Source organism: Geotrypetes seraphini, chromosome 2 (genome assembly GCF_902459505.1).
Source record: "Geotrypetes seraphini chromosome 2, aGeoSer1.1, whole genome shotgun sequence".
Classification (NCBI taxonomy): Eukaryota; Metazoa; Chordata; class Amphibia; order Gymnophiona; family Dermophiidae; genus Geotrypetes; species Geotrypetes seraphini.
In genome coordinates, this window is record NC_047085.1 from 418,524,790 (window position 1) to 418,538,677 (window position 13,888).

At 43.7% G+C, this 13,888-nt stretch overlaps 1 protein-coding gene across 1 annotated transcript in view; it reads right to left on the bottom strand.

The window, feature by feature from the left end:
- The window catches only part of LOC117354147 (probable acyl-CoA dehydrogenase 6), a 202,360-nt gene that overhangs the window by 44,161 nt on the left and 144,311 nt on the right, over nt 1–13,888 (bottom strand). The window contains exons 4-5 of the mRNA XM_033931107.1: nt 10,425–10,531; nt 3,946–4,113 (exon numbers count right to left, since the gene is read on the bottom strand). Coding sequence (XP_033786998.1) covers nt 3,946–4,113; nt 10,425–10,531 — 275 coding nt within the window. The remainder of the gene's footprint in view (nt 1–3,945; nt 4,114–10,424; nt 10,532–13,888) is intronic.

The following is a 13,888-nucleotide window of genomic DNA, read 5'->3' on the forward strand; positions in this document are numbered from 1 at the left end:
GGAAATAATGTTCGTGCGTTTATAGAAATAATATTAGAAAGTGCTGAGGCCCTGAACAGTGTACTGTGGGATCTTGATCCAGGGTCACCACCAGTGTTCCCGCTAAGCTGCGCTGGCGCACAAAATATTACATCGCAGCGCACAAGTTTCTCGTCACAGCGCACACACGCGTCGCAAAGGTAAGGGGAGGCTGGGGGAGGAATCGGACGTCGGGGTGGGGGTTTGGTTTCCGACCCTGGCGGTGGAGACATCTAACCTCGGCCTGCCCCGGAACTCTTACTGCAACAGTGACTTCCTGTTCCTGCCTAGACGGGCAGCTGCTGCAGTAAGAGTTCCGGGGCAGGCCGAGGTTAGACGTCTCCACTGATGGATACAGCGCCGCCGCTATAACATTTAAAATAATAGCGATCGGGGGGTGGGGGGAAGGTGCGGGGAAGTCCGGAGCTGCAGGGCCGGCGTTAGAGGGAGTAAGAGTTGATGGTGCTGCAGGGTCCCGCGGGGGGAGGGAGGAAGAAAAAAGAGGAACCGAAGCATGGCAATTTTGGGGGAGCAGGTGTGGGGAAGTCCCGCGATGACTCGTCTGCTGGCTCTGCTCTGGAAGAAGTAAGTTACGTCGGAGGGGGTGGACCCGGCAGACACAATCATTGCGGGACTTTGCCGCAACTCCCTGTGTCTGCCGGGCCCACCCCCTCCAACGTAACTTACTTCTTCCAGAGCAGAGCCAGCAGACGAGTCATCGTGGGCCCTTCCAGCATGCAGCTGCTGAGTCCGCTCTAGAGCAAGTACGTCAGAGTGGGGTGGATTGGCAGCAGGCAGCTACAATCATCGCGGGACCTTGCTGCATGAAGGGAGAGAAAGGAGCAGGACTGCTGGAATGGAAGAGTGGTGGAGGGAAAGAAAGGGGGCAGGGTGGTATGGAAGGGTGGTGCTGATGGAATTGATGTACAGAGAAAGGAGAGAGACATAAGGGGGAAGGATATTGGAGGGAAAGAAAGGGGGAAGATGCTGATTGAAGAGGGGTGGATGGAGGGAGAAAGGGCAGACATTGGATGGTAGTGGGGAACCTATGCTGGATGGAAGTGCAGATGGGAGAGATAAGGGAGCAAATGCCAGAAGGAAATGGGAGGAGAGAAAGAGGGGAGCAGATGCTGGATGATAAGTGGACAGAGAGAGGAGAAGGTACTAGATGGAAGGGTTGGAGAAAGAGGGTATATGATGGAAGGAGGGGATAAATAAAAGGAGGACACATGATGGGGAGAAAAGGATTGAGTTAGGGAAACACTGGAGGGGTGAGGGAAAGAGGTGGCAAGCTTTAGGTAGACAGTAAAAAAGAACATTGATGAGAGAGTAGTAAGAACATAATCTAGACAGATGCAGAAAATAAATTGAAAAGGGAAATGAGGGAAAAAAGGGAAAGGGATTGCAGAGGAGAGGTGTGGGAGAGGGAAGGAGAGGAGAGAGATGCCAGACCAATGGGGGTGAAAGGAGAGATGGAAGGGGGAGGCATACAGTTTCTGGAAGGGGCATAGAAGGAGAGAAGATGCCATATAGGGGAAAAGAGACGGCAGACAGTGGATGGAAGGAAGAGAGTTACAAGAAGATGAGGAAAGCAGAAACCACAGAAGACAAAGGTAGAAAAAAATTTCTATTTATTTATTGCTTTAGGAGACATGTGTCACTGTTTCTGTGAAGCATTGTATGCAGAGTCCAGCTTCTTGCTGGTTCAATTTAACCTTTGTCTATGGGAGGGGTTAGTTTGTGATTACATATTCCATACTAGGCGAAGGTGTGTTCTGTGTGTTCGAAAGACATAGTTTTCTGTTAGGATTGACGGTGTAGGATTGATCTGTGTTGGTCTGGCTTGTTTAGTTTTACAATGGGTGTATTGATGTACTGTTCACTGCAATATGTAAGATGCTGCCTTTTCCTAGGTGACGTGTGACGTGTGGCTTGTTACTAAAAATCATGTTTTTCGTACAGATGGGGGGGGGGGGTGCCAAAAAATGATGGGCCCCGGGTGTTACATATGCTAGGTACACCACTGCATTATGTAAAGATACCAGAAAGCTGGAGAAGCAAAAACTTTAAGTAAATTGTTATTCTTCTAAGTTTTGAGTATTTAACCCTCCCACAATCTCATGGGCACTCATTTCAAGTTTATTGAGATTTTGATTTAAACGCAATATCAAATATTTTCAATGTGTATAACAAAAATAAATTTTGGGAAATAAATAAAACCATTTGAACAATAAACATACAAACATATCAATAGATGATTAAAAATACATAAGGAGTACAAGGATAAACTACATTTGTTTACAAATGCGTCCTCTGTGCCTGCTCATAAATTTGTGGAATATGTAACTTGTCGCTCATGCATATTTTTTTTTGCACACACCTCATCAATCCTTAGAGGGAACATTGGTCACCACCACCTCTTAACCTCTGTCCTCCTGCATGGAAGCAGACTCTGCCAAGGAGACTTCAACCTGGGATAAAAGTTGCATGGAATTGGACCTGACATCCTCCCATGACAGGCTGAATCTCCTGGTCCAAGTTTGCGTCCTTGCCTAGCTGGGGTACTTGTCAAGAGGAGAATCCCTGCACTGGTAACAGCCACTGGTGCGCGGCTTGGAAGTTCAAATAAGCATTCCACATAGGCTCACAAAATTCAGAGTGAAGCTGCAGGGTCCTCCTAGGTTCCGCTGTCCCCACACGACTGCGTTTTGCCAATCCAGATTCAGAGGGTTCTGAAAAGGATCTCTTCTCCTGGGGATGCACCTCTAGAAGATCCCCAGCCCTGGAGGACTCGGAGGAGGTTGAGTTCAAGGCTCCCATCCTTCTCCCACATGCTCCGTTGCACACGGAACACGGATGTTCCTTGGCCGGCCATCCAGTGCAAACCTAGCATGAAATAGGAGTAAAAAGGCCTGAGGAGTCCATCCCAGTCAATTTTGAGCAAAATTGAGAGGTTTTGAGGCAGATGAAGGCAAAGCAAAAAAGATTGTTTAAAATTCAAGATAGCTATGCCAAAAAAATTGTGCCAAAAATGGCCAATGGAAACCTCCCTGAGGGGGGAAAAAAAAAATCACAGGGAAAGGGGTTTTAGAGGTGGGAGACCTGGGGGTCCAAGATCAGCAACCCTCAAATTTAACTTTTAGGGACCCTCCCCTGATTTTCCCCATAGGCTTCAATATTTACTCACTGTGCCATGTAGTACCTGCTCGCTTAAAGAAAGGATTTCAGCTGGAATCAAGGGAAAATAAATCTGCCTCACAGATTGTTGGACAACCTGGTCTTCAGGCTGCCAGTCGGACCATCTCAACCAGCAGAAAACCGCGTTGCAAAAGGGGGAAGTAGTACGCAGCCAGCTCACTGTTAGTCCTGGCTGAGTCAGGAAGGAGCCAAACAGCCTGCGCTCAAGCTCCTGACTAGATGATTAGGAATGCCCCCTGAGCTCAAAAAGTATAAAAACAGGCTGGCTAGCTAGGTGTCTCAAAGGGCTGATCCTGCTAGCAGCAGACATCTGGTGTGAAAGTCTGCATCTTTTCCCAGGCAGAGGTCCCACAAAGTGGAAACCTCTGGGTACCAAGTTTCCAAAGGGCACTGCGAAAAAATGCCCAGAAATAATAAAACTGCAGAGCAGATCAAAACCATTTCTGAGCAACTTGCTTGTAGAAAAGAAACAGAGCGCAGGAGCAGTTCTTTGAGAGCACAGGAGCAGGATTGACAGTTTTCTACAAGCAACTACCTAGTTCAGATACAAGACCCTAGCATTCAGATTAATGTGTGTAAATGACTAAGATACTGTCATTTGCGCACCAGCCTGCTGCCTAAAACTAAGTGACGCTTTATAGAATTAGCCCCCAAATGTGTAATTCTATTCTTCAAGTGCATTTAAAAGAATTTTTCTGTTTAGTATTATTAGACAATCTCAGTTCTCACCAGGCAGTTTCATTGGCATACATATCAGGGACTTGTTTTTGTGAGGCGCTGCATCACTCGTGTTAGCCAAGAGGCACATCCAATCGGCTTGACATCCATTCGTAATCCACATTTTGTCTCCATTTATGACATAGTCATCACCCTTCCTTACTGCTGTCGTATGAATATCTATGGATACGAATATATAATTTTTTGAATATAGATTAGGAACAATGAAATGATTATGCAAAGTGATGTATAAATTAAAGCCTTCTTTACTAAGCATTTTATCATAGACAGAAAATGGGAACAAACATTTAGTACATATGCCTCAGTAATCTGGCATGCTTTGAATACTGTAAAGCAGAGAAGATTCTATAGGTTTTTATCCATCCTGCCTAATGGTCACACCAGAGTGTTTTTAATTCAAATAAATTGCCACAGGGCCATTTTGTATGCAGAAAACTTTAAAATGATTTAGCCAGGTAACTAAAGCCTAGATGCACTAAGATGATCAGTAAGACGATGTGGGTCTGCACCGATCTGATTTTTTTTGCAGATTCAGAAAGAGCTATTGATGCATTAAAATTGTTTGCATGCAAATGATTCATACTGATGTTCATCATAATCCCTGACTCTGCCGTTTGATTGATTGTTGTGAGAGTAACTCTCACACATGTGCAAAGCCGGTAGGGGAAGCCCTGAAAGCAGCTTCCTACCACTCAGCTGTTTGGGATAGGAAACCCTTTTTTTTTTTAAATTTTAATGGGAACAGATGCTATGCTTGTTACACATGCACAATATCTGCCCCATTAAAAACAAAAACAAAACCCTCCCCCCCACCGATGATGGTCCTCCCCATGATGAACGCGGCACTGGGCCTGCACTAGCGAAAATCGGCAGGAGGGATAGCCATTCCCTCCTGCCATTCATCTCCCTCCCCTGCTGCAAAAATGGCAGGAAGGATGCCCACTGCCTCCTGCCATGCCACCTTCCCCCCCCAGCTGCAAAATGGCAGGAGGGATGCATGGGGAGGGACCTAAGGCCCTGATTGGCTCAGATGCCTAAGGCTCAGTCAAATATTCATAAATTACCAAATCTTCCCAGTATATCAAGACAAACGTTCATAATGTGCATTCTGAATGAAATTCACTGGAACGCAACATGAGAACTGCCTGCTAATGTTGGGCTAGGAGCCTCGACCCTGAAGAAAATTTTGAAACATGTCATGTCGGTGGAGGCGCTCCCGCAATGCACTTTAAGAATAAGATAAGTTCTTATGCATCTTCTATTTATTACTGCTAAGTTTGCACAAAAAACTGCTACATTTGCACTTATATATAAGAAGAAAAATATACAAAAAAAAGGATCCGTTGAAGATATTGGCTCGTATTATCCTTCTATGAACTCTAAATAAAGGAAAGTGAGCCCTCTGAGGATTCTACACACTTTAGAAAAATATTCAGTTGTCTACAAGATAGTACTATGAATGTTTATGTCTTGATATGCTGGGAAGATTTGGTGATCTATGAATATTTGAATAGTCCCAGATGAAGTTTAGCCAAATAGTGGACTGAGTAAGGCTCAGTCAAGCCAATCAAGTCCTTAGGCTCCTCCCCCTTGTATTCCAAGATAGAGAAGGAGGAGCTTAAGGCCTTGATTGGCTCCCAAGGTGAGGGGCCTTAGGCATCTGAGCCAATCAGGGGCCTTGGGCCCCTCAGTGTGCATCATATGGGAAAGGCCCGCCATTCTAGACTGGCAGGCCTATGAGCGGGACAGACTGAGCTTCCATCCTGTTCCAACTTCAATGAACACGTATCGGGGGTACTTTTTTTTTTCTAATGGGGTTGATATTGTGCATGTGTAACATGCACATCTGTGCCACCCCAAAAAAAAGTCAGATAGGTAAGTGACATAAGAACATAAGAATAGCCTTACTGGGTCAGACCAATGGTCCATCAAGTCCAGTAGCCCGTTCTCACGGTGGCCAATCCAGGTCACTAGTACCTAGCCAAAACCCAAGGAGTAGCAATATTCCACTCGCTTTTTTTGAATTGACAAAGTGATCACTTTTTTTAGTGCATTGGAAAACTATGTTAGAGCACATGTGTCAAACACAAGGCCCGCCTGGCAATTTTATGCAGCCCTTGGTGACTGTGTGCCTGACACTACACTCTCCAGGAACCTCCTTGAGTCTCGACTCCCCCATCTACCTTCTCCCCGCCGCTGAAATTTTTAATCTTTGGGTAACTGATGCAAAGCCAGCCTACCGCCGTTGCCCTGCCCCGGAAGTGTTACAATGGAAGGGAGGAGAGATTACTCAAAGAGGGGAGAGATGTCACATTCTAGAGAAGGGTAATGAAAGGAGGCAAGAGAGAGATGTCAGACCACTGGAATGGGAAGGGGGGGAGAGAGATGCCAGACAATGGAATGGAAAGGAAGGAGGGGAGAAATGCCAGACTGCAAGAAGGAGAGGAGAAAAGGAGAAACATAGAAGCATGATGGCAGATAATAGCCAAATGGCCCATCTAGTTTGCCCATCCGCAGTAACCATTATCTCTTTCTCTCTCAGAGAGCCCACGTGCCATAGAAACATGACGGAAGATAAAGGCCAAATGGCCCATAGATGTTGGACTTCGGAAAGAGGGAGGGAAGGAGAAAGAGATGCCAGACCATGGGAAAGCAGAGATATTCCAGGCTATGGGAAGGAGAGGATAAAGATGCCAGATCATATGGGGGGGAGGGGGAAGACAAAGTTGCCTGACCATGGGACAGGGATGAGATGGTGCACAGCAAATGGGTGCGGCAGGGAAGAGATAAGAAGAAACGCTTCTTATGGATAGATGGGTATAGGGGAGAAGAAAGAGATGGTACACATGGATAGATGGGAAGGGAAGACATTGAAAAGTATAGATTTTGAGAAGAAAGCAGAAAAATGGAAGAAAGTTGAATGTTAAAAGTTAATGCTAAAGATGGATGTATCATCAGCAAGGCGTCACAACAGCAGTACAACGTCGCTGGAAAGGTGCTTGAATTTTAATCATAACACATTGCACGGAGCAAGGAATCTTGCTTCTACTGGAGTGGCAAATGTTATGGCCGTGAACTGACCTTTTCAGATAAGTGATCTACTGTTAAACAGTTTTTGTAGAGCCATAACATTTGCCACTTCAGAAGCAAGATTCCTTGCTCCATGCAATGTGTTATGATTAAAATTCAAGCACCTTTCCAGCGACGTTGTACCGCTGTTGTGTCTTGCTGAAGAGCTTATGAGCACATTTAAATATTTTAAAGCCTTTAAATGTTACATGATGATATTATTTGAGAAACTTGCCCAGTATTGAAGAGAGGGGGGTCTTTTGTGTTTTATTCTATTTTGAAAGTATTGCCCCCTCAAGTGGATCAAAGATGGATGTATGAAAGAAAGTGAAGGAGAGAAAAACAGCAAATGAATAAGGTGGCCCTGGATACACAGTTAAGAGCACAGACAGAAGGAAGTGCAGCCAGAGACTGGGAAAAGATTGTTTGAAAAAAACAAAATCACAAGACAACAAAGGTAGAGGAAATGATTTTATTTTCAATTTAGTGATTGAATTGTGTCAATTTTGAGAATTTCTGCTGTCTATATTTTGCATTGTTCAAGAAAAAATGCATTTGTTTCTTGTATTTCTCCGGGGTTATACTGCATGCAGTCTTGAATCTTAAGGTTTCGTTTGTATATATTAGTACTTTTAATTTGTGGTCCCATATTTGCATAGGGGTTATCTGTGTTCTGGTAGGAATGAATGTTGGGAAGCATACAGTGTGCTTTGTGTAGTTTAATTTTGTGGTTAACCATTATGTGTAGTTAATAAGATTATATTGTGTGTATATATTCAAAATTAATGGAAAAATTGTATTAGAATTAGTATTTTGGGGGCAGGGTCTTCGGGGCCCCCAAACTGCAGCCTCTCATATTACCTGTGACCATTTGGGCCACCACGACTATCCTCTGGACCCTGGCTTTTCCCTTGCCAGGGTCCCTACAATAAAAATGCCACCTCTGCAGCTTTTCTGGGGCTCCCTTCTGCTCTTCCCTGACCTTTATGTTGTGGGCGGGTGCCCCATGAGCCACATACGCCCATCCAGCCCCCTGGTCTACCTTTACTCTGCTGGGACCTGGCCACCTACCTCACTAGATCCCTGGCAGATCACGGTCACCACCGGCACCTTTCCTGCCTCCACCTGGGCCTATTTCTGCTCTTCATGGCCCCATATATTGATCCGGTTGTGCTCCTGGACTGTTTATTTCAGTGCATGCACAGCCTACTGTGCATGTGCCTGACACAGCAGGTTCTCCCGTTGTATCCTGCCGGCCGGCACAAAAAAAAAAATCCATGCTATGACCACCAGGAACATGCTGTCCAACGGCCCTGCTTTCTTCTTCTGTTCAGCAGCCAGTCTGCAATTTTTTTTTTTTTTTTAAAGTGCTGCGTAGCTGGTGGATCGCTGCTCCTGCCATCGGTTCCTGCACCGAGGCAATGGCAGACAAGACCCCGAAGATGACTCTGGGCCACACCAAGGCCCCAGCACAAATAAAAAAACCCAATAAAACAACAGGCCCAGGACATCTGCCCCATGTGCCCCTGCAAGCCCTCTGGGTGGGCATTTTTATTTAAAAAAAAAAAATTAACCCCTTGTTACGGTTGCTTGTGCATCAACAGTGCATGCTAGCCCAAACAGGTACAAAGGCTATATGCTATGTCTTTCTGAGTGCTAAGTAGATAGAATTCTAACTAGGCAGAATAGCAGTCTATCCAGGTAGATTACCAGTTTTAAACATTGTTTCCTCCTCACCACAGCTACAAGCATGCAAATTGTTTTACAATACAAAAATTTAAGCCATATTTAGAGTTGGTATTCATACCTTGGATGGGATTAGAAATAACATATGTACCCCCAAATTCTGTATACAGCACCATAAACTGTGTGTGCAAATCTGCATATACAGCCAATTTGCACACACAACTTAATTTGTTCAACGATCCCTGTCAAACAGTGGCATGCAGTCAGGGCCTTTAAGAGATTCTGTGAATCTCCAGCCCACAGCGATGCAATTATTATTATTACTTTTTTTTTGGTTTGTTTGTTTACATTTTGCTTGATGCAGTTTGATTGCAGGTTCCCAAGCAACAGTAAATACCCCACCCCCCAGCCTACCATGATTTCCTGGTGGTCTAGTGATGTGTTGGAGCAGGATTCCTACTCGCTTTTGCCCATTCTTTCAATAAAAGTAGTTGATGTCATATTCCTAAGAGTTATTAATTACCTTGGGACATTTTTCACCTATCCACAGCAAATTTAGTTTAAAGCCCTCTTTAGTACTTTAGTCAGTCTGTTACTAATGAAACTTTGTTCTTTCTTTGATAGATGAACACCATCTCTGCTGAGCGGGTTTTAGAAAATCATTCCATGGTCTAGGAAACCAAAGTGTTCATGCCGACACCATCCATGCAGCCATGCATTCAGCTCTAGGATTTGAGTCTCTCTCTTTTGTCCTTTATCCAAGACAGGAAAGAACAATGAAAACACCGCCTGTGCACCTAACTGCTTCACTATCTGTCCCAGGGTCATGAAGTCACTTTGATACTATATACATTATTACTATATACTATACTATATATTATTTGTGCTAGCAAGGATGAGCAGCATAGGATAATGGGCTGCCTCCTAGCTCTATATTGCAGTTTGTGTCCCATAAGCATTCTCTGGCCTCTTTCTCTGTATCTATTCTTCTCTCCTCTTGCACTTCCATCTCCTTGTCCTGTCTCCTCTACCTCCTTCCCCTCTTCCCTGGTTGTCCTCTCTAGTCTCCTATCTCGCTTTTCCCTCTTTACCATCTCCTATGTCAGCAACCACATCTCTTGCATTCTTTAACTTTACTTTGCAAGGTTCTAGGCAACACAGTCTGAGCTAACTTACAGAGCTTATCAAACACATGCAAAATAGTGAATAGAGAAGAAGCATGTCATGTTATTTCTTGCATGCTTGCTAAAACCTAATTTGCATCTTACATTCCTTCATTTATTTGTGCATATATGTTAAAGTCTTCTGTAACTAGTTTGGCAACAATTGCCCCCACAGTTGATATAGACCTTTTGATCTGCAAAATATTTGAGTTGCTCAAGTAGTTTAATGTTTGTAGTCTTCCAATATTTTTCATTATGCTATCGAATGTTTGGGAGAGTTTAGGAGATTCTTGGCTCTGCTTCAAGGAGATCTACTTCTGAGAATAACATTTTATATATCTTAAAGGTTTTAAATCCAAGCTTAATTGATATATCAGTGTAATTAGGAAGCTGTCAATACATTCAATAATAATTTTTAACAGTACATTCTTTTTAATTCAGGTGTCCACAGTCAAACATTTGAGAGTATAAATCAGTACTTCCATATTTCCTATCTAGATGAATTATTGTATCATCCCAAATTTTCATCTTTGTTATATATAATTTAATTACTTGCAACATCTGATCCTGCTTTAGCTTCACTAACTCCCAAACAAGCCACTAAATCTCCAGCAATGGTTGGTACAAGGAACTGTTGTTTCAGCTCATTGGAGCCAAACCTAGAATGAGAAAGCAGACAATGGAATTTGTCTTAGAAGAAATACACCACAAAATTTCCGTGAACTTGAGGAAGACTTAACAGGTACCACATTTTTGTGTGTTTTCAATTTTTAAAGAAGAAAAATTTGCATTATTTTCATTTGTTCTGCAAAGATTATCAGACAAATGGGACTTTAGCACAGAACAGTAAATATTCAAAGCTGTATTTTATCATATAAAAATTCTCTCTATCATTTTTCTTAGTTGGCCCATTTACCTTCTGATATATCATTATCCCCTTACTGACTAAATTGTACTTTCACCTTCTACCCACAAATACAGATATGTTTCTTAAGTCATTGCTGGAGTGCCCTCTTCTCATGATATTCATTATGAGTACTCGTTGCCTCCACTACATGCAAATCTCTCATGAATATTCCAGGTGGATACACTGAAAACCTGACAGGCTAAGGAGCACTTCAGGAATGTTCATCCATTCACCCATCCATCCTTTATTTTCTGCATCTCTACCACTTCTTGGAATATAGATGGATCTGTGCTACTGATACCACTTTTGTGGGGTATGGAAGAGTATAAAACAATAAACCTAAAATTCAGCTTTCTTTGCCCTGCTATTCTGTGTTGTGTTATTTAATTTAATTTATTTATCATCTCAGCACAATATATATTAGTAAGGAAACAACAAGGCAAACAATCTAACAAAAAATCCAATGTAGAACACAAGAATATGTGTTTTCTGCTGTTTATGCTTTTCTTATTACATTAATCACTTGATCCTGTGAGAAGTTCATATATAGTGATTCAATATCCATGTTAACAAAATAGATGTCTTCAACAAACTTCAGATCTTTCAGAATTGTAAGAACATGTACAGAACCCCTTGTATATGAAGGGATTTTTGTGATGAGGGGTCTGAGAAATTTATCCATGAAGATCAAAAGTGGTTCAAAAATCGAACCAATTGCCACCACAATTGCATTCAGCCCAGGATACTCTGAGTAAACCTTGTTTTAGAGTTTCTTATTGTGGATTTGGAAGACATCTGCAATCTGGTTTTTACTTATGCAGCTTCAATTCAGTTTTTATCTTTGTCTACTCCTGTAGAAGCGTTTTGTTTTTATTTAGCACACTTTTTTACTTGGTTTTACTTGCTTTAAGTGGTGCAACCCTTTACTTTTATTTCTTTTAATGGTTTTCCGGTGTTGGAGTTAACTGTTCTTCTTACACCAGCTGTTCCTTTTCCCAGCTAGTGGAGTAAGCTGTTTTTATCACACCAGCTGGATGCAATTGTTGGTGGAAGCTGTTTCTTATCCCAGCTAGGTAAGCCATCCATTAATAGGTATGGATATATTTAGATGAGTTTATACTAAATATTTTTTAATTAAGTTATGCAGGTAATTTTAATTTTATATACTGTATATATGATTTTGTTATCAGAGCTACATGCCCCTGAGGCCAGGGCCGGATTAAAGGGTAGGCACTTGCCTAGGGCCTGAAATTGTCAGGGGGGCCCACTGAAGGAGGGCAAACAAACTACTCACCTTTCCAATTATTTTTTCAAATGTCAATGCCCCCCCCCCCTCTCCCAGCAGCAACGGGCAGAGCTAAACCCAAAGCTTCCCCTCTGACGCAGCTTCCTGTTTCTACCTGGTTGGTTCACATCAGAGGGAAGCTTTGGCCGAGCAGCAGCATTGCTTGCATGGGCCTGGTTGGTGTACATCCAAGGGTACTGAGAGAAGGTCTGACAGCTCCGCTGGCTGATCTTTCAATGCTTTTCTAGAGTTGGGAATGGTACCGGAGAATTGGAGAAGGGCAGATGTGGTCCCTCTCTCCAAAAGTGGAAAGAAGGAGGAAGTGAAGAACTACATGTAACCCTCCTCAATATGCCCCTTGTTAAAGGAAACATAATCCTGCCATTGCTGCACAAGAAAAGATGTAAAACCAGGGTCATGATAGAGAGCTACAGGGAACCTCCATCTACCTCCACCATCAGCTGCCCCACCTCCCACCATTAAATCCAACCATATGGACGCATGATCAGAGACAGCCAAAACACCAATAGTTGCCCCAGAAACATATTGAAAAGAAGAGCTAGAGAGAAAAATATAATCAATCCTCGAGGAAGTAAGATGTGCCCTTGAAGTATGAGTGAAATCTCGGTCTCCGGGATGCAATGTACGCCACATGTCCACCAGGTCGAGAGCCTGCAAAAAAGCAGGTAAGCCATTATTAGACCTAGGGGAGATGCGCGAGGCCCCCCCCCCCCTATGCTATCCATACCTGGGACCATAACTGAGTTAAATCCCCCAAAAGAATCATATGGATCCAAGGATACATCCTGCAGAGAAAGAAGAATGCCCAAGAGCCTTTTCAAAAAGGAACACTGAGCAGCATTAGGGGCATAGACAGATGCCAAGAGCACCTTCTTCTGGTATAATGTACCCTGAACCACTGCATATCTCCCCTCAGGGTCAGAGATAACCTTAGTCATATGAGACGGAATAGATTTATGGATAAGGAGAGCCACCCCTGCCTTAGCTCTGGACGAGGAGGCATGATAACATTGCCCAACCCAGGAACGTTTCAGCTTATCATGCTCAGACGCAGAGAGTTTAGTCTCCTGCAGACCTACAATGTCAGCCCTATGTCGGGCCAAACACTGAAGGATCTTAGTTCTTTTAACCGGAGAATTTATCCCCGATACATTCCAGGACACACCTCAAAGGCCTCTCTTAGAGGTATATGCAGAACACTCAGAAGCCACTGCCAGGGCACCCAGCCCTCACCCCGGCAGTCACACCGCACACTCTCACTCACCCAAAGTACATGCACATCCACTCCCCACCCCACACACCACCCACCCCCACCCTTCCAGCCCCTCTCCCCCAACCACACCTAATCTCTCTCCCCCTCGTACTCTCCAACCATACTATCCAGGGGTGCCCACATGCCAGTAGTTTCCCTCCCCTGAACCAAATAAAAATTAACAGAAAGAGAACAATAAACAGAACATCGAGTCCAGGGCCTTGAAACAAGAAGGCTCACACAAGGTGTCAATAAAACCAAAACAGAGGCGTATCCATAGTCAAAGCACAGATAGGCCTCAGAGACTCCGGAACACCTCTCATCAGAGAGAGAGAGTCTACAAAATAAAGGGATCAAATAACCCCCGACCAGCAGCAAAGGAGTCTTCTCAGATAAGGACACATCAGGCCGGTCCACCCTGGATAGGAAACCATTGTCATATTTGAGCTTAAGCTGCTTCACACGTGTCAAACACATGAGGTTGGCCATTGTAGAGCACTCGTAGTTTAGCCGGAAATTGCAAGGTAAAATGCACATTCTTTTCCATCAGC